At 41.9% G+C, this 24,630-nt stretch overlaps 1 protein-coding gene across 4 annotated transcripts in view; it reads right to left on the bottom strand.

The window, feature by feature from the left end:
- Nucleotides 1-801: 801 nt before the first annotated feature.
- The window catches only part of LOC126983889 (transmembrane protein 117-like), a 104,535-nt gene continuing 80,706 nt past the window's right edge, over nucleotides 802-24,630 (bottom strand). The window contains exons 6-11 of one of the 4 annotated variants that reach the window (XM_050837060.1): nucleotides 13,385-13,641; nucleotides 9,194-9,460; nucleotides 8,650-8,775; nucleotides 8,197-8,330; nucleotides 4,532-4,605; nucleotides 2,823-2,964 (exon numbers count right to left, since the gene is read on the bottom strand). In XM_050837060.1, coding sequence (XP_050693017.1) covers nucleotides 4,558-4,605; nucleotides 8,197-8,330; nucleotides 8,650-8,775; nucleotides 9,194-9,460; nucleotides 13,385-13,641 — 832 coding nt within the window. In that variant the 3' untranslated portion in view covers nucleotides 2,823-2,964; nucleotides 4,532-4,557. The other 3 variants (XM_050837058.1, XM_050837061.1, XM_050837059.1) reach the window with 3 other exon arrangements.

The following is a 24,630-nucleotide window of genomic DNA, read 5'->3' as shown; positions in this document are numbered from 1 at the left end:
TATGGCTTAACACAATAGATTTTTTTTCTTGCACAAATTACATCTTACTCTGTTGTCATTTCTATGAGTAAAAAGAAATGCATATAGATATACATTATGGTCAATACCAGTCCCATTAACTAAACTTTTGGAAAGCCTGACAAACCTTAATATATGGTTATTTATCTTAAATAACTGAAATAACATGTAGCCTACCTGCAGTAGCTAAATAGCTTTACATAAATTTTATGCAATCATCATACAAATAGTTCCAATGCTAAAATTGCAACTGCAAATATTTGTAACCTACAAAACCTATTGTGTGGTTGTTGGAAGTCTTCTCAGAAATAAAAACATGCCTGTCAATCCAAACACAGCCAGTCAAAAGGCTCGTCACCACTTCTTGTCACCACACCATCCACACCTATTCTCAGCTCAGCCACACACATACTTATCCCTCATCCATATATTTTATATCTGTCTCTTAAGCAGAACACAGTGAGAAAGTAAGACGATAACCTGTACTCTCATGAACCAATTTTCTATTTGGAATATAATTCTTAATTGATCTAAAAATGTAGTGTTACTGATAAGACATTATATTCAAAATCCTACTGGGGAGTAAATGTAAAGTGTTATTCTAATGAAGGAAAATTAATTGATCATTTAAAAAGTAATGAATATATATATATATATATATATATATATATATATATATATATATATATATATATATATATATATATATATATATATATATATATATATATATATATATATATATATATATATATATATATATATATATAAGTAAATAAATTAATGTATAAACAAGTAGATGTAAATATTTGTATATACAGTAGACCCTTGATTTCCTAAGCTAAAAGGATGAAGTTTAAAAAAAAAAAAGGAATCAGATATTTTTTGAATGAAACAATATCAACACTTCAGTAAAAGCCAATTCTATTTTCTGGCAAACACAATGGTCAGGTGCCCGATATCATGCTTGTTTACATTGGAGGCAGGCTGCATGCTTTCTTTTGTTTTTTATTAAGTAGTCCAGCTGAGACAGATATGGTGCTAGTCCAATGTTAACCCTGTCAAATAATGCAACCTAAGGAAAGCTTTGGAGCTTCCTAGCTCATAGGGGGATCTGGTGCTTTGCCTGAGGACATGAGAAATTTATCTACATGTACTTGGAAATACATAAATCTTTTTCTCAGCTCACTAAGGATTCCAAATTGGGCCCCTGAGACAGGGTCTCTGGTGTTGAGCCAAAGTGTATCCCACTGCTTAAGGCATTCGTAGTACATATCCACCTCTCCGGCCATTACATGCCTTCCTTTTTTCCATTTAGATCAAGTTCTTTTGTGCTTCAGTTTTTAACACATTTTCTATGGTAAAGAGACCCGAGACCTCCTTCAAGAAACATAAGCCATACAAAATCCAGCCCCCTTCCATTTGGAGAAACACAACACAGAAATGGATGCCAACACTTTCATGAGGCCAACTGCTAACTCTCTAAAAACATTGTAGTGCAGCGACTTGCCTGATGGGCGAGCCTCCCATAACTCACTCTGCGAGTGGGGCACCTCTTTGGCCGACTGGTTAAGGAGTGGCTCTCCCGTCTCACTGGTCGCGGGTTCGATCCCCGGCGCCAGCAAAACCTTTCCTTGTCTGGATTAATTTCTCGTGTGTTTCGTTACATGCAGTGGTCGTGTGAGAGTGTAGTTAAGAGTAAAATTCTGGCATTTCAACATGAGATATTGGCCTACTTGGGATGAATGTATTTTCCAACAACCTGCCTGCATATTGAACCCAGGCTTTGAGACATGAGGTGCATTCAGCAAAGGGTACTAGGTACACAGCTTAAGGTCCTCACAGTCCTTATCTGCAGCTCTGGCCATTACACAGGCACAACAAAAACAATACAGCCAATGTGTGTGCAACTGATGGACATCTCATGAATCATCCTTAACATGTGGTAAATATTTATTTTGAAGCCATCTGTAGGATATATAGATTTGTGTCTCCTGCCAGTGCTTAGCTTCATGCAGGTGTAAGACTCGCCACATTGCACCAGCACTGGAAGTTAAGGTTGGGCTACTGCCTCTGCTTAATCCTACACCTGCTTGAGCCTGAGGATTATAATATGTAATTATATTGATTTCATAATAAGGACGAGTGTTGGGAGCCAAAAATGGTTTATGGTGAAGAGCTAATAAGATATGCAACAAACAGTCTTTCCAGCACAGATTTGAAATCTATCAGAAAGAAATGGTGTCAGTCACTGGAGTAAGTTGGGTGTTTTTAAGGATAAATACTGTTCTGACTAGGCAACTACCTTTGTTGCTGCCTGTGTCAAATTCCTTGTCTGCACGAGTCTGAGCACTGATGGGAACCAAGAATACGATATAAAATAGTCCTACACACTGCTGGTTACAAAAAATACTTGAAATAATACTAACAATCAGTAAGTGCTGATACTAAGTGCACTGTCCTCAAGCTCATGTTCATGAGAAACCAATAGAATGCTGCTGCTTTGCATACTAATTGGTAAACATACCATAAATTAAGGCACAAAAAAAACTGCTGGTACTAAGAAGCAATTATTTGCTTAGAATTTTGTCTGAGAAATCTGTTATTTGTGAATTTGGGGTACAGATAATCGAGGGTCTACTATATATGAATTATATCTAATACAGTATTTACATTTGTCTGGTTACATACAGCCACTACCACAACTTAAGCTCATACACAGCCCTGTCTGGGGACCAAAAGCTGGTCCCCTTGAAACAAACTCAACCATGGCTATAGGTTAGAAGTCTTGGCAATCTTAAGGGCTTTCTTGAGTTTGAGAACCCGCTTTTCTCTGCTGGAGTTTCCCAAGGACACATCCCTGTAGTAGTGCTCTGGAGCTGACCGTCTCTCTCGTCTCCATGACGACCGTCGTTTCTTTTTGAGTCGCCCTCCATAGGTTCCATCCTGAAAAACAAAAGTCCTCATACTGTGCAGATGGGCACTCTAGGGCTTGTTACTATGAACAGCAGCTACATGCTTTTTTTCTATTATATACACTAAATACTCCAGTTCATCCAGGCAGTTGCATGACAGCTGAGAACAAACTGCATGGCTAAGAGCTAATGTTTACAAAAAATTATGACACATACTATCACTATATGGCTATACAAATTTGGGTATTGGATTACTGAAAAAAGGTCTAACTTTTGTCCAGCAAACATGAAACCACACACTTCACTGACACTTGAATAGGGATATTTCAGGTGATGAATCTCTGCAAAAAGTGAATAGAACCAAGAGAGGGAAGAAAACGAAAATCATGAAATTGCTGAGGCAATGTTGAATATCCATACTTTTAAATGGGCCATGTTAGGAAAGAATTAAATATGGCATAGACATAACTGATTTATAAATTGTTTGATAAATTATACAGAGGGAAAAATATCCGAACAAGAGTGGTCTGAGCCAAAAAAAAAAAAAAAAAAGACTGTGATGAATATGAGTGCAATTGGAAAAAAACACTTGTACAAGTAATTTCATGGATAAAAAATGATTGCCATGCTTTACCAAAGTTGTCTAACAAAAGATATTCATGACTGAACTGAGAATTTGGATGCCTCAAAACTTTGTACCATTTCAAGTAGCCCCCCAAAATTATAAAAACAATTCATTTTTTCTCTGTATGTTTGTAACTCTATGGCCAAAATATGTAATTGTGTTATCAGTACGTGTGTAAAATTCTAGAACTATTCTTCTAACATATGTTTTGAATCGTGACAGTCATACCTTTAGTTCAATCATGTTATCATGTGAAAAGTGCATATTATTAGTGTTTTCTGAGTGAAATGCACTGCTGGCCGTCGTCATTCATTTGGTGGCATTCTTTTCTCTCAGATAATGCAAATCTTGATGGAGTTTAGTAAAACCAGTTTCTGAGAAATCATAATATAATATGAATATCAGAGGGAAGGGTAAAATACTACACTATCTTTTTTAGTGTAATCTTTAAAAAAAATATGGCATACTTAAAATGACAAACTACAAACTAAATACATACAAAAAATAAGTAAAAATCCAAATCTAAGGTAGAATGCTCCAGTGTTCAGCCAAGGCGTGCATGCCTCCTGCGTCAGCAAACATTTCATTCTCTGCTAGACTACTGACACAGCAATATATACCACAAACAACTCCAAGCAAACAGGCCACAACATCTACATAATTACCCCCTGGATCTGAAAACTTGCTTTGTCATCTTGAAGTCAAATACTACCTGGCTGAGTGTGTTTTACATTACACACTGGAATTATAAATGATGGATTTTTATAAGATTTTTTAGAGAAAAACTGTTGACCCTCCTGTTCCTCTTTAGCAGACAGATTGCCAAAGGTGTCTAGGATAGGTATGGACCCTAGAAAGCTTAGAGTGGTAACTACATGGGCTGAACACCCCTGACAAGTAGCTCCAACTAAGGGGAATGGGGAGAAGGCTCTTCTAAAATGCTCAAGGTCACTATAGATAATATATAGCAGACCTGATGGGTAAACACGACGCCCAAACTCAGGGGTTACGTGTTTTTCGTGGGTGTGGGCGAGCCATGGGGTGCAACTGGCGAGCGTGGAGGGAGAAATAAGGGAAAATGAGATGAAGGGTGAGAGTGGAGGGTGAGGGGGAAGAGGTAGCACTCACACCCTTCCCCACATACCCTCAAAGGTCAAGCTTATACCAATTGAAACCACTAGAATTTGATGAAAACAATATAAAACAGCTTGATGCTGTACGATAAAATTCTGAGATATGAGGTATATGCATGGACAATCCTTATTGGAAGTTGTTCTTATCCCCATGTCATGTTGCAGGCTCCTTCTGTATGACTTTAATGAATTTTCATGCCATCAATGATATTTCACCATCACACAGAAACATCCAAATGTGTCCAGAATATGTCCTTAATTATGGATACATTTGGGGAAATATGTGAGACGATTTACACAGAAATTCTGCAAGCCCTTTTAAACCAAATGGGTTGGGAGTTTGGGGGGCCGTTTTTTTTTTTTTTTTTATTGTTCTTGCTAGAGCATCAAACAATTACATAAAAAAAATCTTAAATGCCACAATAATATATGTAAACCACAGACTTACATACTAGACTGCTCGTCCCCCATCTCCCTGTATTGTGCTGAGTGACGCCGGCCTGGGGCGTGGGTGTGCCCAGTTCATCCAAAACCGACGACTTCACACACCTCACTCCCACCCTGTTTCCTGACCCCAACATTCATTTTTAAGAAAAACTGAGACCATCATCATCTTCCTGAGAAAATTCTGCATCACACTAGCATAAAATTGTAACAATAATATAAAAATACATATACGAAAATCAGAGTTAAATGAAGTAGGGAGTACACATTTTCTTGCACTTATTTCCCTTCAACTCCTTAGTACTCAGCTGTTTTTTGTCGCATCACTTTTATAAGCCCAGATCCTAAATCTGCATGCTTTTCTGCTTCTGATGGTGTAGGGTACGTCCCGAGGTAAAATGAATGTTGGGGTCAAAATCGCCTCAGGGTGGAGCTTATGTGTGAAGTCGTCGGTTTTGGATGAACTGGGCACACTCACGCCCCAGGCCGGCATCACTTGGAGGGCCTTGGCGAGCAGTCTAGTATGTAAATCAAGAGCAAGAGGAGAATGCCAAAATCCAGTATCATTAATTTTTTTATCAGTCATAAGACATGTGATGAAAGTATTATAAAGGAAACATTATAAACTAGTTCATTATGTACTTTAAAAAATGACATTGTTTAAGATCTTGACCTGATATTTTCATTCTAACACACACACACACACACACACACACACACACACATTTTCTAGTTAGAGCCCATGTTTCTTCTCCACACATCACTGATCTAATACATGCTTGGTACACCCCTGCTTTGCTCTTTAGAGGGATGCTACGATTCACAAGTAAACTAGCCACCTTCCTCCACTTAAACCACGCTGCTGCCACTCTCGCTCTCACTGTCCTCTCCACTCCTGCCTCACACTCCAGAACATCTCCCAAACAACATAAATGTTCTACCTCATGCAGCTTTTCTCCATTTGCCTCCAGTTCATCCCTTTCAGTTTCTTGTCCTTGCTGTTTCCTTACACAAGCTGGGCATGTAAAATTCTGCACTCCTCTTACATTTCTAAGGCCTGAGCATCTATGATGGCACCACTGCCTGCAACATGTGCACAAGACTGAATTTACACCTATAGGCCTACTCCCTTCCCACGGCATCCACATGGATATTTTCCTGATTTAATCTAGTGTAACTATGCCTCTTCACGTTCATAGGGTCTATGTAGGTTTTCATAGCGACTTCTAGAGTATTAGGAAAAACATCTCCATTACAGAAAAATATTGGAGGCTTCTTGTAGCTACATATGTTTCTAATAAATACATGATACTGGATTCCAAGTGGTGGTGAGGGTAGAGTTATTTGACAGAGGAAGACATTATAGATGTGCTGTCAGTGTTAACTCTGGCTGGTGGGATGTGCCTGGTGGTGTTGATACAGGATATGAGTGAAGGCATGCAAAAAATATGTTCAAGCTGTAATGAACAAAGGACATCAATGAAGGAAAATATATAGAATAAAAGATATTTAAGCCATTTTTTGTCCAAGTAAAGCAGAAGTGGACTTGTGAAATGGTGGTTGAATCATCACTTATGAGGCACTGCAACATGTGTGAAATTACCAGTACACAGTTATGCTGAAAATAGGCAGTTATTCATCAATATAATTAGATACTATGAAACTTACCATTAACTTACCATACTGTGAAATGTTAGCTATGTACACTGATTTGCAAAGGTGGGCATTCCGCAACTTAAGTCTGCTAATCGCTAATCCGCTAATAGAGGACTAACAAAAATTTTGCGGAATAGCGTTAGCGGAAAATCAAAAAAATAGATTTGCGGTTAGCGCAATGCCAAAATTATAGTCCGCTAACCCAAACTTTCAATAACCGCCAACAATGAAATTTCCGGGAAATTCAAGAATATTCTTGAAAGTGTGGAGAAACTTCTAGAATAGGGATTTTCCGGGACAGTCTCGTATTTTAATGGTTCGTCCCGGAAATAAAACCATCCCGGAAATGTCCCGGATTTCATGCACTGACCTGGAAAATGTTTTTTTATATTTTTTATTAAAGTGTCCCGGATTTCACTTCCAGAAATCTGGCCACCCTATTCTAATCTGTTTGATGCGCAGCTGGTCTGCTCAGCACGCAGGTGGTAGGCTGCCCGGGGTGCGTGGGCAGGTATATCCTGGAACTGTCTGTTGCAGCCGGCCTGTCCCGGCAGCCTGCATGGGAGGCAGTTTACATTAACTTGCCGAATCTTAAAGACGTATTCCTTTCAGTATTTGTATTTGATTTATTTTGATATTTTCACAGTGATATATAATATTATATGGTTAGTGTACTGTTGCGGACTTCATTAGTGGACTAAAAAAAAAAATTAGCGTTAGCAATAGCGAATTTGCGATACCGGACCGGCGAAGCCGGAAAATGTGTGGATTAGCGATTAGCGGAATGGCCAACAAAGTTAGCGGAATTGCATATTGCAGACTAACAAAAATATTAACGGGTGCCCACCTCTACTGATTTGCTATACAGCATATTTTAGTCTAGATTTAATTTATTTTTCAGTGTAAATGTTAAGGTAGCTTTAAAATCAGTGACATTCACTTTACCAGAGAGGTAATAAAGAATTTTTACAGTATCAGTAATATGTTACTGTATTTTGAACTAACATTTTCAAAAGGGGCAACAAAAGAGAAAAAAAATAAAACAAAATAAGGCAATTACTAATATAGGAATTTTGAGTTACTTGTTTGTAGTCACGGAACACAAGTACAGTTTTGTTTTTATACTACACATTTACTATGATTATATAGCTGTTATATGTACTGAAAAATGTGCTGACAAATTAACTGCCATTAGTTTTCAATAATCAGTTTTTTGTCCATTAAACTCAAATGGTATGTTTCTCACAAATAAAATTTCTTGATGACTTATGTTTGTATAAACATAAAAGAAAATAAAGTTGAAAGCTACATTAACTACTCACAATAGCCTGCAAATGTAATAGACAAAGAGAGGCTACATCAAAGACATTCAGGAGAGTACTGACATTTCAGCAATGAACCTCACCTGGTTAGGCGGGAAGCGGCCATAGAGAGACACCAGAGTGAAGAGCATGATGAAACCCAAGATGTTGGGAATGAAGGCTGTGCATTTCACTGAGAGGCTGTACTCCATGTAGCGAGAGTTCATGTCCATGTCCGCTGAGATGGAAAATGATAAACTATTTACTAGATTTCCTCGCTGCCTTACAAAGACCACTACATTGTTCATTTGCTTTTAAGTGTGCTAAGAATCGGTCTGTTGTTTAAGGATTACTCCCTCTTAAAAGGGGATAGCATATCCATCTATATATTTTACATATTTTGTAAAATCAGTAATTTTGCACTCTTCATGGTCAGTTTATATAGTAAAATATTGCACTGTTCGTGGATTTTCTTGTCAGCTTGTACAGAAACCAGCCTTAAAAAATGTACAAAATATACAGAAACCAAAGTAAAAAATTTACAAATATTCACTCACCTTCACTGTATGGACGGCCCGTGCCGTTGTCTATCTGCGAGCGTGCCTTCCACGTCCACATGGACTCATTGCCTTCGGCGATGAACACGGAGTCCTCAACCGTGTACACCTTGCTGCTGTTGGGGTCTGGGGGCAGGAGGTATGCAAAACACGTATAAGTAAATGATGTGAAGCGTGTAAGAAACGAGTGCTCTGATAAAGGCAATGCAGGGCGTGGGACAGTTTTACAGTCCAATACAGCAAGTTTGTAAGCTCCCCAATCAAACACAAAATACGACGAAAAGTCCTTGTATAGTGTTTGGCGTTGATATAGATAGAAGGAACTTTTAGGAAACCACACAGGAAATCTCTTTAGTACCTGGTATTGAGTTGAAATAACGGCTTATTGTGGTGAACATAGTTTGGTTCGGGCGCTTACAATGGCACTGTGTTGGACTGTCGAACTGACCATAAGGTATTTGTCTTTCAGTCTAGGATATGGATGGATTAGGCCCGTAGATATTACATTGGGCAGGTTTTGCTGTCATTCATCTGCGTAACACACCTATGTACTGGCCGTAGGGCCCAGGGCTGTAGAATATCTGGTTCTTCCACATGTTGAGGTCGAGGATCATGACCAAAAAGATGATCCCATAATTGAACCACTTCCCGGTGACGGATATCTTGAGATATTTCCAACGGAGGATATACGTGGAGAAGCCGAGTAGGTTGACATCAATGGTGGATGTGAAATGCGGGAAGTCCCAATCCTGCATGACTATCAGCAGGTCCATGACGAGGATAAAGGAGGCCAGAAAAGCCCGCGATAATTCTGTGGAAATAAGGAGGAATAAACAATAGGGGACAAGGAGTGGGAGAGAAGGAAAAATAGGAGTAATCAACTACAGAGGGCGGCAGTTGGGAAAAAGGCAAGGAATACTATTATAATACACCCGGGGGAATGACGGCCACCAGAAACGCCAACAGGAGTGAGAAAAGAAGAGGGTAACCTTTGGGGGAAAGAGGGTGGAAAATTGTTGCTAATTAAATTAACCACGGCGGCGCCAAGAGAAAACACTACGGAACAAATAGGCTACCATGGGGGAGGGGACGGGAGGACAACAACACAGATGGAGGTTGCAGGGAAAAAACGAAATTTTGTTGGAAAATAAAGGAAAAATAATAAAGGGAAAGTATCGTCCAGTTTTTCTATGTGCAACTTATAGCGTCGGTAGACTCGCTAGAAGGGCCTAGTAGCCGGCTCCAGCCCGTTAGTGGGGCAGGTGATTTTCGTTTTACGTGGCTGCCATGATATATGACTCTTGGTTGGCCCGCGCTGCCTCTCAGTGTTCCTCTTGACTCGGTTCGCTGAAGTTAGAGTTGACTGATGATCTAGGCAGCAGGTAGTCAAAATTGAAGCGAATTTCCGCAATCTGACGAGCGTTGAAAATTGCAAGCTGGTTACGAAGGAATAAGATTAGTAAAAACTACATCTTGCATGATTAGGTATCACTTTACATTTCTCAAAGAATACAAACAGTCTCATCATTCTTGAATGAAGACCTTTGCATATTCTGACTTACAGAGGGGCCATCCAAAAAAAAAAAAAAAAAGGGAAACGAAGGGAGAGAAGAATGTATGGTAGGCATTCTCACTGGGACTGTAATATCATTTAAATTAAAGACCTATGTGAACGGATTAGAATATTCGTAGTAACGACGCACGCTGCATGTTCTTAATAAACCACCTCGTCTAAACACACACACACACACACACACACACACACACACACACACACACACACACACACAAGAAACACTACAATCAGCACACAAAGTCCAGCCAATTCAACCTAACAATACTCCAGGGGCAAAATTACACAACACTCCTATGGTGCCAAACGACGATCTGTGCCGAGAAAAACATGGGAACACACGCGGCTCATCAACCTCTTCCTGCCATTGCTATTCATCTATGCTTCGCTCAACAACATACTGTCCCCAGCCAGGTATCATTATCATACAGATGAGGAAAAGGGTGAAAGTAAATGTTGGTGACTTCAAAGTAATAACAGTGATTTTCCTTAGATTATACTTCATTAAATTGTCATCTCTAGGACGGTGTTGTTGCAAAGTCGGAAAACAAGGAAAAATATCACCTCTCCAGTGTAATTAATATTCAAACAACATCATCAGCAGCAGCAACAAAAATAAATCAACAGCAATAAAAACAATTACTATTACTACTGTACTACTCCTCCTCCTCCTACTACTACTACTACCTTCTACTACTACTATATCCACTACTATCACCACCACTACGACAACCACCATCACCACCACCAACAACACTACTACTACTACAACTACAACTACTACTACTACTACTACTACTACTGCTACTACATCCACTACGGCCACCACCACTACGACAACGACCATCACCACCACCACCACCAACACTACTACTACTACAACTACAACTACTACTACTACTACTACTACTGCTACTGCTACCACCACCATCACCACCACCAATACTACGACAGCCACCCATCACATCCACCATCACTACACTGTCAGTCTTCCTCTCTCCTGTTGGCACTGATGAATATGTTCAGAGATAATGACTAAAGTTCCACCATTATCAGCCAGACGATTTTTCAGTCAAACATAACATAGCCACGGGTTTAGACAAGATAACTGCACACATTTAGGCAATACCTCACCGGGAACAAACATCACGGGGTCCCGTATGTAAGCCTGCAGCATTTTGAACACTTTTTAAAGCACACTTGTTTGTTTGTTGTCAAGTTTACATCAAGACGTAGAGCGCTCCAGAAAAGTAAAGAAGAAAAAACGATTCTCTCTCTCTCTCTCTCTCTCTCTCTCTCTCTCTCTCTCTCTCTCTCTCTCTCTCTCTCTCTCTCTCTCTCTCTCTCTCTCTCTCTCTCTCTCTCTCTCTCTCTCTCTCTCTCTCTCTCTCTCTCTCTCTCTCTCGACAGGAAGAAGAGATTAAGTAAAAAGTAAGGAAAAAGCGCTAAGGGATGATGATGATGAGGAGGAGGAGGAGGAGGAAAAATAAGACGAACAGAAAACAGCTTAAAAAATCCACGCCACTCTGACTCCCTTGATCACTGTCCACACTCGAGTTCTTAGTATTTTTCTTGGCTGACCTCCTTCCTTTCCACCATTGAACAGTGATTGAGGAGGCGGGTGGGCGGAAAAATAAAGGCTTGGAAGACGAGATGGGAAGAGGAGGAGGGGCAGAAAAAGGTAGAAAAAGGAGGAAACGAAGCTGTGGAGGACGACAACGACGAAATAAGCTGAAGAAAAGAACGAAGATGAAGATTAAGTAGGAGGTGCATCTTAGTAAATCACCACGACAGATAGAAGAAAGGTAAAAGGAAATGCAAGAAATCTTCACTGTGGAGGAGAGGCGAAAGGGGAAAGAGGGGAGACTTGGGGGGATGGAAGAAAGGAGGGATGGAGGAAGCAATAAAAGGGCAAGGGGAGAAAAGAAGGGAGGGATGGTGGAAGTCATGAGAGAGGAAACGAGAGGGAAGAAAGAAAAAGGGAAGATCTTAAGGGAGGAAAGGAGGAATGGGGGAAGGAATGCGAGGGAAAATAAGAGATAAGGAGGAAAGAGAAAATGGAAGGAGGGAAAGAATGAGAGAGAAAAGAGAGGGAACGCAAATGGATTATAGGGGGAAAGAAAGGAGAGATGGAGGAAGGAATGAGAGAAGGTAAGGAAAGCGGGGAAGCAGGAGGGAATGAGAAGTGAGCCGGTTTGTGGAAATGTATCCAGGAATGACGCTCTCGGCTGTGTCCGCCAACCGCTTGCCGACAATAAACAGCAGCCCTTTTTACTCTGGGTTTCCTCGAATGTAAACAACTTCACTCTAATGAAATATCTGAAGCATCCCATTTCCTACACAGTTCCGTTTAATTTTAGATGGAATTTAAGTCTTTGCCAAGATACCTAGAAGTGGTTTTTGATGCCTCGAGAATTTAATTCAGTGTAACAGCATTCATTTTTAACTTCTAACCGTGACTGTAGCTCCCTGATACCTCAAAAATGTATCAGAATTTTTTTTTATAAACTATATAAATATTGAAACGTTTCTATTAATCACCACTTCACTACTCCCTCAAGGAAATTATTTAAACGGCCATTCCTCATCTTCTTATATATATATATATATATATATATATATATATATATATATATATATATATATATATATATATATATATATATATATATATATATTCTGCACATGGCCGTCGATTTTATCAGAACTCGTTCGGTCCCCCACCAAATATGACTTCGGATGTGTCCTGGGAATCCGGATTTGCTTCCCAGAACGTGTGACGCCGCCTAGGAAGCCACAGGTGTCTCGGATTATGGGTCTGACTTTCCTCCTCCCCTTCTGAACACATGGTCGATACGGGGAGAAGAGGAAGGAACATGGAGGGGAAGATGTGAAGAGAAGGGAGGGAAGAGAAGCAGGAGGAGGAGGGTAAAAAAGGAGATGAAGAAGGTATGTGTTATCCCTCCCCCACGAGTTTATGGACATGTTAAGTAATAGAGAATGGACATGGAGGCAGGGCAATACAAACATAACTCAAATCCTGTCAACTTTAACTAGATAAAAACAAAATTGATAAACGCACAAAACACACACAAACACACAAAAAACACTAAGCAAAACAAGAAAAAAAAAAAAACAAGCCACCCGTCCCCAACCACTCACCAGTCGTCTCTACAAAGCCTTTATTCAGCTCGTCCCAGGATATGTAGTCGGACACGATGAGGAAGATCACCACGATGGCCACCACGATGTAACTGAACCAAAAGATTAGGATTCTCGGCACGTTGGAGATGCGGTAGAGGCGGCGAAACTCGGGGGCCCAGTTCGGATACAAGTTGTCCTGAAGCATCATGTCGGTCACCATGAGAGCCGTCACCAGGTCACCGAGCCACGTGCAAGTCGCCGCTGCCTTCATCATGCTGTGGGGAGAGGTGTGGAAGGTTAGAGTGGATAGTTGTTGGAAAGTTGGAAAGTTTCGTTTAGTCGGCGCAACATCTGTGGTCATATGCCGGAGAGAGACAGAAGGGGAAGGAATAATAGGAGGAGGGAACAGACCCCAGGAGACGGGACACAACCCCCGATTAATACATGGTACCCATTCACTGCTGGGTGGACAGGGGCGTAGGGTATCGGAAAAGCCGCCCAAATTTTTCCACTCCGGCCGGGAAATCGAACCCGGGCTCCCTCGGTTGTGAGCCGAGTGTGCTAACCACTGCACCACGAAGCCCCTAGTGGATAGTTGTGTTTTTTGTTTGTGTGTGTTGGTAGCTTGTCAAAATATCTTGTGGGTGGGGGGGGGGGGGAATGTGGGTGTAAGTACTGTGGATGCGGGTCGGGTGTGGTGCAAAGAAGTACCCGCGCACTCTGTCACACCCACACCCTCACCCACCTATACAAAAGACAACATTCCCGGTCTCCTTAAGATGCCAAGCACAGAGGATCGTACCTTGCCAGCAGCTGTCCCATCCTCTCCTCTCCTTACGACCCGGTGTACTCTCTTCTCCTTTTCTCCCCGCTCCCACTTTCTCTCCGGACCCTTATTATCTTGTTTTTCGCTGCGTCCTTCCAGTTTCTTCCTTACCATTTTCGTTTCTCTCTACTCCAATCCCTTCGCCAACTTCCTCTACACTCCACCTCCCTTCTTTTCCTTTTTCCTTTCAAGTTCTATCATCCCCTTTTGCTTCTTTCGATCGCAGTCCCTCCTCCTCCCACCTTCTGACCATTAACTATTTACTCTTCTCTTCCCTTTCTACAGCTTTCCCTCTCCAGTCTGGAAATATTTCTCTACTCCCTTTTCTTCAGACTCCTTCCTCATCCTTTTCGTTTCTCAATACTCCAGTTCCTTATCTCCACACTCCCCCCTTTCTGGCTTCTTCCTCCCATCCTCTCCCTTTCCCAGCCACTTACTCTCCCTCCAGAGTTCTAATGGTTACCTTCTCTCTGTTCCTTCAGCTCCTTCCCCATTCTCTCATTCATTCCTCTCACACTCCCTAGCTTCAGGCACTTCCACTCCCTCTTCTACTCTCCTTGCCTATTTCTCTACTTCTGAAGCCCTATTTCTGAGCCCCTATTGTTTCTCTAGTTCTTGTTTTTATACCCACTTCCTCATCCCTTTCTTTTTCTCCACTTTAGTTCACTGTCTTGACACTCCGTTTCTTCCAGGCACTTTCATTCCCTCCTCTTACTTCTCGTCTCTTTCTCCACTTCCAAATCTACCTCCTGAGCTTTTAATGTTTCTCTACTCCAGTTTCTCTCCATTCCAGTTCCTACTTTTTTCTAGTCATTTTTCTACATTCTTTTCTCCGCCCCTTACCCTCCCTCTAAGTCTAAGCTCTTCCTCTTTATTTATCTTCTCCCTGTTCTTCCGGCCGTTTCCTCAGCCTCTTCGTTTCTCTCCCTTGTCCCTCCCCATCCAGCTCCCCTTCTTAGGCCACTTCCTCTCCCTCCTCTCACGGTTCTTGCCCTCGCTTCCCCGGCCTAACGACCCTCCGTAAGACAAACTGGCCACCTAATCATCCTTCCCCACCACCCAGACAGCCAGTGGGTAACATGTGGCTCTTAAATTGTGGAGAGTGTACGCCAATCTCAGAAGTCTTTTAACCGTGACACTTATATTATGTGGCGATGGGGTATTTTAGTGCATTAATAAGTGTTTCTTTTTTATAATTAGTCGTATACTGGGGTTATAATAGGAAAGGTTTAAAATGACTTGGAGAGTATTAGCAAGGTAGTGACTAGTAATTCCGTAGGTGAAGGGTTTTGAAATTAAAGGAAAATAATAGAGAAACAGAAGTGAGGAGAACAAAAACGGCTTTCTGCTCCTTTTGTTTTGAGAGAGAGAGAGAGAGAGAGAGAGAGAGAGAGAGAGAATTATCGAACCAGAAAGTGTCAACATTGGTACGATAATTACCTTAAAAACAGAACACAATCAGTCCGCATCAGCAACACAATCTCCTCCAGGCAAGCTGTTCCCTATGGCGTCCCACAAGGCTCTATACACGGACCGTTATTATTCAACATCCACGCCAATGACATGTCCAGACACATCAACAACTGCCTCCTGGTGAAATATGCCGATGACACACAGTTCCTCCATAGCGGCACCATCAACGACTTAGACTCTCTAATCTCCCTAAGAATGAGAGGCAGCCTTCCATTAAGAACATTGCACTAAGATTTTCTCACCATTCTTAACGACGCCAACTTTTCTCATCACCTCCATCACTTTCATCTTCTTTGAGGATATTTTTGCCCTCCTTTCTGCCTTTCCCTCTCTCACTGTCTTGTTCCTCCCTCCCTCCTCCTCCTCCTCCTCTTCCTCCTCTATCTTTTCTTTCGTTTTTAATCTCTTACTTAATAACACAACTAATGAATTCATACTCCTTATACTTTCATTCCGAGGATAATCGCCATGACGTCACGGAAACAAATGCTATCGCGCTGGTACAGCGGTTCAGGCGTTTATATTAACACCTCGGTGACTACACGACTCTCACCCTTATTTCCCCGCGATGGAAGGCCGCCATTAGCGTGACTCAGGCTCTCTAAGGGACGAAAGTTCCTGTGTAATGGTCTCCTTCGTCAGTTGATTTTCCCGGCACAATGAGGGGACGCCGCGCCTCACATGCTCTCACGACTCTCTCTCTCTCTCCTTCCTCTCCTTTCGTTTTCCCTCAGCGCCTAATTTCCTCAACTTAACTCTTTCCTCTTCCTTATTTCCTCATATCCGTTTTTACTTTCCCTTCTCCCTCCATCCTTTTCTCCTTTACTTTTCTTTCGCCACTTTTAATTCCTTGCCCTCTCCCTCGTGTATCTTTTCGCTTTCCCTCGTTCTTTTAATCCTCTCTCGCTCTTTTATTAACTCTCTTCTTCTTGGGTTAACGCTGCATTTTCTCATTTTCTACTCGCTTATTAATCTTGACTTCTACTTTTCCTACCCTTTTTTATCTATATTTACTGACTGACCTCTTCTTCCTCACTTTTCTATGGCTCTTACTCTTCCTCTACTGACTGACTTATCTTCCTCACTTCTTCCTTCGCCTTGTACTCTTTTCTACGTCCCCGTTTTCCTACCTTCACAGCCTCAGTCCCACTTCATCCCCCTTGTATCAGTGTCCCCTGAGCCTCACCTCCTCGCCCTTCCTCACCCCCTCACACCCGCTAAGTCTGCCCGCCGAGCTACGCAAATTATTTAGCCTCAAACAAACCACTCCGGGAACATTTAGCTTTCCCTCAGCCTGGCTCCCATGCTCCCCACACATTCCCTCGCTGTCTTTGTCTCTATGTTTGTTTTAATTTTTTTTTCTGTTTGACTGTGTGTGTGTGTGTGTGTGTGTGTGTGTGTGTGTGTGTGTGTGTGTGTGTGTGTGTGTGTGTGTGTGTGTGCCGTTCTTTTCCTTCACCCTCCTCGCCATCTCTCTTCCATGCTCTCTTATTTTCTACTTTCCCCCTTACGCTCACCCACTGACAGAATCCATGAGAGAGTACATGAAGTAATAATTTAATGAGACTTAACGTTACAGGGATATAGTAGCAAACACTGTGTGAGACGGATAGATAGATCGATAGATAGATATAGATAGATAGATGGATGAATATAGAGAATTTCACTTTTTTTTTAGTTTCCGGGAAATGAAGTTTCTTTCAACCTGCTTTAAAATGGCGACCATGTAAAAAGACAATATAAACAGTTATTTTAATTTTATTAACCCTTCTTCTTCTATGTGTGTGTGGTGTGTGTGTGGTGTGTGTGTGTGTGAAGAGAGAGAGAGAGAGAGAGGAGAGTTTCAGAGAGAGAGAGAGAGAGAGAGAGAGAGAGAGAGAGAGAGAGAGAGAGAGAGAGAGAGAGAGAGAGAGAGAGAGAGAGAGAGAGAGAGAGAGAGAGAGAGAGAGAGAGAGAGAGAGAGAGAGAGAGAGAGAGAGTGGGGAGCTCAGAGGCGGAAGGGAGGCTGGGTTAGCGACAGGGCTCGGGAGGAAGGGAAGAGTGAAGAGGGGAGAGGGAATTGGGAGGAGGGAAGAAGGGAGACAGAAGATGGAGGAGGGAATAGGATAGACGGGGTCACCTAAGGGGCTGTCTCTCTCCCTGGCCTCATATAAACACTTGTTTCCTCCCTTAACGAGACCTATTTTATGTTTCTTCCTCCCTCCACTCTATAATACCTTTCCTTTTTTACATTTACTCTCTCTCTCTCTCTCTCTCTCTCTCTCTCTCTCTCTCTCTCTCTCTCTCTCTCTCTCTCTCTCTCTCTCTCTCTCTCTCTCTCTCCCCCCCTAATAACAGTGTGTCTCCATTTACTCCGTCTCCCCTTCCTCCTCTCCGACGCCAAAAGCCATTCCTCAGACGCTGCCTTATCCCTTTCTCTCCCTCTCTCTTCCTCTTCCTCCCTCCCATCCCTTCCTCTTTTCCCAGTCCAGTTGCTGCCCTGAAACTTCCTCATACAATCGGCAAATAAAAAAAAAAAATGATATCTTCCTTTTTCGGCGTTAGAATACTTTGATTTCGTCGCCTAAAACCTCTGCTCAGTCTTCTCAAACATCAGAAGGTGGTGTTTTTTCAACCGTCGGGTGTCAGCGTTACCTCAGTTGCTAGGCTGGTTTGTTTGTCGGTTAGCAAGTTCCAGGACCAAAAATCACAAACTCTTCCTCCAAAACTGGCCTCTCTCTCGCATCAAACTTCTAATGTCATCTTAAGCATCAAGTGGTGTTTTATAAAGCTTTAGAAATCATTGTTATCCAAGTGTTAAGCTGAAATTAATTTGTTAGCGAGTTCCAAGGCCACGGAAATCACAAAACTCGCCTCCTAAACTGGTGTGTTAGAAAGGGTTTGCCTGGCGAGAAGAATCTGTTACCAAGCGTATCGAGAAATCTTCCTTGCCAACTCCTTTTGCGCCTTGAGTCACACGAGGCTCCGCTTGTCCCACCACCACGGCGACGCTCAGTCCACTCCAGTATGCGGACTGCAGGGTACCGTTCAATATTGTGTAAGCCGTGAGTACGTGGGTTGGGGGATGGGTTTCTGGACTGGGATGGATCGTTGGATGGACTGGAGGAGAGGTATAATGTTGGTGGATGGATTGGTGGATTGGTAAAGGCTGTTGGATGGAGTGGTATGCATGTAGATCGTTAGTGGATGGATCGGTGGATTGAGAAGGGTTGTTGATGGACCGGAGGAGATGTATGTCGTTGGTGGATGGATTGGTGGATTGGGAAAGGTTGTTGGATGGAGTTGTACGTATGATGGTGGATTGAGAAAGGTTGTTGATGGACCGGAGGAGATGTATGTCGTTGGTTGATGGATTGATGGATTGATAAAGGTTGTTGGATGGACCGGAGGAGAGAAAATGTTGTTGTTGGATGAATTTGTGGACTGGGAAGGGTTGTTTAAATGACTGGTGGAAAATAAGGTTGATTGTGGATGGACTGGTGGGTATTGAGAGACCAGTGGATTGATTGGTGGATAGGTGGAGGGTCAGAGGAGGGACTGGTGCTTTTCCCACTATTCATGGTTGCTTATTTCCTTAATAATTAATGACCAGGTTATTTGTCAAACACCTCTGGAAATTTAGGCTCATGTCAGAGGCAGCGAGGTCTTCATGAAACGCTAAAAAGATCTGACTTACGTGACCCTAATGTAGAAACACGTGGCGAGTGATGAGTCAGGAAATAACATTCAAAGTAACTATTTTATTTTCCTTTATTACTCTGAACAGTTTTCATCTGCGGATAATGAAATAATGGGCCTAGTCACCGTGGACTTTCGTGCAACTATTTTTACTTATCGAGGCACATAATCCCCTTCACTGTGTGAGCAGACACCCTCTGAGTATTATGGCTTTTATGCCCTTCTGCTGGGCACATGACCAGAAATGTACAGTGATAATAATAATAATAATAATAATAATAATAATAATAATAATAATAATAATAATAATAATAATAATAATAATAATAATAATAATAATAATAATAATAATAATAATAATAATAATAATAATAATAATAATAATAATAATAATAATAATAATAATAATAATAATAATAATAATAATAATAATAATAATAATAATAATAACAACAACAACAACTACAACAATGACATATCCCAAACGACATCGGTGGCGGACACAATTATTCCTTTACATCTCTATAGTCTACAGGGTCCGTTACCCGCCCTAAACGTGTTGCCACGGCTGATTCGTTGACGGAATTGCCGAATACAGAGGGAAAAAGTCGACTTCGCTGCCGGATGAGGGCCATCAATCTGGCGTAGAGGCGCGAGAAGTTTGCTCATCATTCTTTCCGGGGCGCGGGATGGAGTCGGCGCCGCGTGACGTCATTAAGGAGCCGCGGCAGAGAAAAAGAAATAAAGAAAAGGAAAAAACGAAGCCGTCACAACACGGAAGGAGCACCGATGACAGGAAGGTAGGGAGGGGGGAGCAGACGCCTTCTTTTGGGCTGCTTTTAATGGGTGGTAAAAATAAACGAAGAAAAATTATTCTCGGGTATAAACAAGGAAAGTCGCTTCTGACTTCACGCCAGAGCGCTTTTTTTGAATGGGAGGGAGCGGCGAGGTCGAGGGTGTTGGGAGGAAGGGGGCGGGGCGGGGTGTGTGGGGTGGTGGGGTGAATGGAGTGGTGGGGAAGGGGGAGGGAGGGAAAGGAAAGGCAAGGGGATAGGGAGGCAGGGGGGAAGGTTAGGAAGGATTTAGGAGATGCGAAAGAGAGGGGAACTAGGAAAAGGGAAGTGAATGGGTGAAGGAGGATAGAAAAGTTAGCGGGGATGGAAAGGAAATGAAGGAAAGGGAGGGAAGGGGGAAAGAGGATAGGGGCAAAGGGATAGGGAGGGGGAAGGTAAGAAGGGGGAGCACTGGGATGGATGGGAGAGGAAAAAAGAGGCTTGGAAAAGATGGATGGAAAGAAAAATGAAAGGACGGGAAGGGAAGAAAGAGGATAGGGGTTAGAGAGGAGAGCTGGAAGGATAGGAGGAGAAGGGCAAAGGTAGCACGAAGGGGGAAAAGGAAGGGTAGGGGTTAGAAAGGAGAGATGGAAGGAAAGGAGGAGAAGGGGAAGGGTGGAGAGGAAGGGACCAGGGGATGGGTGAGGATGGTGGTATGCTGGAACCCTACAAAACAACAGCCTATTACGTTACTCTCTCTCTCTCTCTCTCTCTCTCTCCCCCCCCCCCCCGGCAACCATGGAAATCATACGGATAACAACGAAATATTAGTTTTCTCTCATCTCCCTTTCATTCTCCCCCTCACAGCTGACCAGTGGGCGCAAAACCAATACGTACAGGAAACAATAGCAACCACAAAAAAAACCAAAAAGGGGAAAAAACAACAACCAGGGAAATCGGAAACGGAAACTGGCAAAAAAAAAAGGAACGGAACCGAATAGAGCTGAAATGAAACAAGAGGGGAGAAGATAACGCCACTGACGAAGATAACAAAAAACTTTTCAACTTTACCACCACGATATCGTATTGCTGCTGGCGCCATGTCCCCTACCACCCCCTCGCTCCCATGCCTTCCACGTCCTCCTCCCCCATCTATCTCCAGCACACACCTCCCCTACTCATTCCCTTAACTTTCCCTATACCATCGCACCATCTCCCTATCTCCTCTTCAATTTTGTTTGTTTCTCGTATACTCTTCCCCTCGCTGTCCTTCATCCCTGGCTTTATTCCCTTTCTTCTGCTTCCCTCTCCTTCTATCCCTTCATCCCTTCACTTCCAGGCCTTTGAAGGGAGACAAACAGACGGGCTAACATATGGCTTACTGGTCTATGGAGTGAGTGCGTCCCCATGGCTCCTCCCTCTCCATATGTATTGAGGGATAAAAAACATGTTATAAAAATGGATGAATGATGAGTTTGTGTGTCCGCCTGTCTGCCGTGTGTTAGTGACTATGTCTGTCTGGGTGTCTGTGTGGTTGTTTACTTGTCTGTTTGTCTTGGTGTGTGTATCTGTTTACTTGTCTGTCTGTTCTGATGTCTGAGTGTTTATGTTTGTTTACTTGTCTCTGTGTTGTGTGTGTGAGGATTTGTTTACCTTTCTGTCTTTGTGTAAACGATAAACTTACTCGTTTGTCTGTTTTTTAAAGGGTTTTGTGAGTAGCTGGGGTGTGTCTGTCTGTCTATCTCTCTGCGACTGTCTGTCTGTTAATCTGGTCGTCTTTCTATCTGTTTGCCACTCTCTCTCTCTCTCTCTCTCTCTCTCTCTCTCTCTCTCTCAGAACTTCTCTAGGTAGTAAAAATCCACACCAATCTTTCTTGTTAGGGATGAGCCCCCTTACCTAAGTCAACACCTGCGAAACTGACTTTGAGAACCTTTGCTGATCCTCGTCTGGTTAAATTAGGGAGCTGGGGCGCCGCACGTTTGCTTGGGGAAGTCTTGTTGGTTTGGGAGGCAGGGCAGGAGTGATGTGTGTGTGTGTGTGTGTGTGTGTGTGTGTGTGTGTGTGTGTGTGTGTGTGTGTCAAGCTTCCCACCTACTCCACACACCTAATGTAATCTAGGGCCATCGACTTTTCACCCTTACCACCACCGCCCTCACCTTCCCACCTCTCTTACTCCACCCTCGCCCCGCAAACCTCCCACCCTCACCCCGCTACCCCCATCGCCACCCCAGCAAGCGGTCGATCCAGGAGTCTGTTGCGTAACTTGGCGCCTTGGCATAAAAATCAACTACACTGTTTCGCAAGGCCAGCGTCAGGTGTAACGCGCCGGTGCTCGGCTACACCTTCCAACCCTTAATTAATCTTCCGGATGCCTCGGCGTAAAGAGGGAAGAGGGAGATTAATATTTTTTATTTTTATTTACGTAACAAGACGCGTTAATTGGTTCTCCATCCACTAAGGAGTTACTTACCGACGTTTATTAGACTTGAGGGTAATTAAGAGTTGCACAGGTTATTTGGGGTAGAGAGGTGTTAAATGTGAGCCGTCAAAAACAGACCGAAAAATTTTATATAAAGTTGTGGTTATGGAAGAGCAAACTAAGTTAAAAATATATATAAAAGTAACCTGGAAAAAGTTGAATAATTAGTACTGAAACTTAATGAGGTTATTTGGGGTAGAGAGGTGTTAAGTGTGAGCCATCAAAAACAGACCGAAAATTTTTATATGAAGTTGTGGCGATGGAAGAGCAAATTAAGATGAAAATATATATAAAAGTAACCTGGAAAAAGTTGAATAATTAGTACTGAGAGTTACACAGGTTATTTGGGGTAGAGAGGTGTTAAGTGTAAGAGATAAAAAAAAAAAACAGATAATTTTTATATAAAGTTGTGGCGATGGAAGAGCAAATAAGTTAAAATTATATATAAAAGCAACCTGGAAAAAGTTGGATAATTAGTACTGAAACTTATTGAGATGAGTGGCAGTTGAGGAAAATTCGTTACTCAGGATAAACACCATTCCCGCCTCCTGGCAATCCACGTGAAATTTGTTGGAAAGTTCATTAGAGAATTCGCGAGTGAATTGGAAGCGAGAGGAAATATTCTCAATTTTGACAACTGTTCGGCGCCGCTCTGACGATTCATCTCCTGTTTGTGTCACTTCGGTTCATTTGCCTTTCTGTTTTATTCTTCTTGTCATTATTTTTGTTTTCGAACTTCACTTTCATTATCGTTTTCTTCTCTGTCATTAGCATTTTCCAAGATTTTCTACGTTTTTTAACTTTCCTTGCACTTTCTTCATTAGTGTTTTCGATCTTTCTGTCACTGTTACATTTATCAAGATTGTCTACGTTTTCTATTTATTCTTTACTTTTATATTTCATTTTCTTCATTTTTTGTTTTTGTTTTCCATCTCTTAAATATTTACGAAGACTGTCCACGCCTTCTATCTCCTCCTCACTTTCAAATTCCACTTTTTTCATTATTGTTTTCCTTGGTCTACGCCTTCTATTTCCTCCTCACTTTCAGATTCCACTTTTTTCATCATTGTTTTCCTTCTGTGTTTCTTTAATATTCATCAAGATTGTTAACGTCTTCAATTTCCTCCTCACTTTTTCATTATTGCTTCCTTCCTCTATCACTTTTACATTTATCAAGTTTGTCTACGTCTTTCACTTCCTCCTCCCTTTTAGACCACTCTCCTCATTACTGTTTTCTTCCTTTCTGTCACTAACATTTCTTAAGATTATCTGCCTAAATTTCACCTTCAGCCTTCACTTTCTTCACTGTTGACTTCTTCCTTTCTGTCACTAACATTTATGAAGATTGTCTGTTTCTTATTATTTCCCTTTCACATTTTCATCTTTCTTCATAACTGTTTTCTTTTTCTCTGTCTTTAACATTCACCAATATTGTCTACGCATCCTCTTACCTCCTCGCCTACAACTGTCTGTCTTCCCTCCACCTTCCTGCTTCATATGTATTATTTTTCTTGTTATCTTATCGCTGTGTCGTCCGCCGCCTCTTCGCTCAACTAACCTCCTTGTCTCCATCCCCATCCTATCCTCTTTGACTTCACCTTCCGTTGTTTATTTTCTCTTCCTCTTATTCATTCTCTCTTACCTTCACTTCCACTTTTACATCCCCACTCCACCTGTCTTCTTCCTGATATTTTCTTAGTCCTCATCTTCCCATTTTTCCTTTTCCTCTTTTATTCAGCTGAACTTTCTATCTTTCGGCTTTTTTTTTCTTCAGTTCCGTTCCTATTCTTTTTTATATATTTTTTTCTTTCTCCTTTTCACATGCATTCCCTCCGTTTCACTCCTTTTCATACTCTTTTTATCTTCATTTCGAACGGCACAAAGAAGGGTTTTATTCCTTTATTTACCCTGTGGCCCTCAGTTTGTTTCCTTTTGTGAAGAAGAACAACTCTCCTCCGCCCTTTTCTCTCCTCTTCTCCCGTCGTTCCTTTATCCCTCCATTTTGACGGCTCTCCCTTCCTCCTCTCCCTTATC

The sequence above is a fragment of the Eriocheir sinensis genome, chromosome 55 (genome assembly GCF_024679095.1).
Source record: "Eriocheir sinensis breed Jianghai 21 chromosome 55, ASM2467909v1, whole genome shotgun sequence".
Lineage (NCBI taxonomy): Eukaryota > Metazoa > Arthropoda > Malacostraca > Decapoda > Varunidae > Eriocheir > Eriocheir sinensis.
The sequence above is the reverse complement of the archived record's forward strand: the minus strand, read 5'-3'. Positions and strand labels throughout refer to the sequence as shown.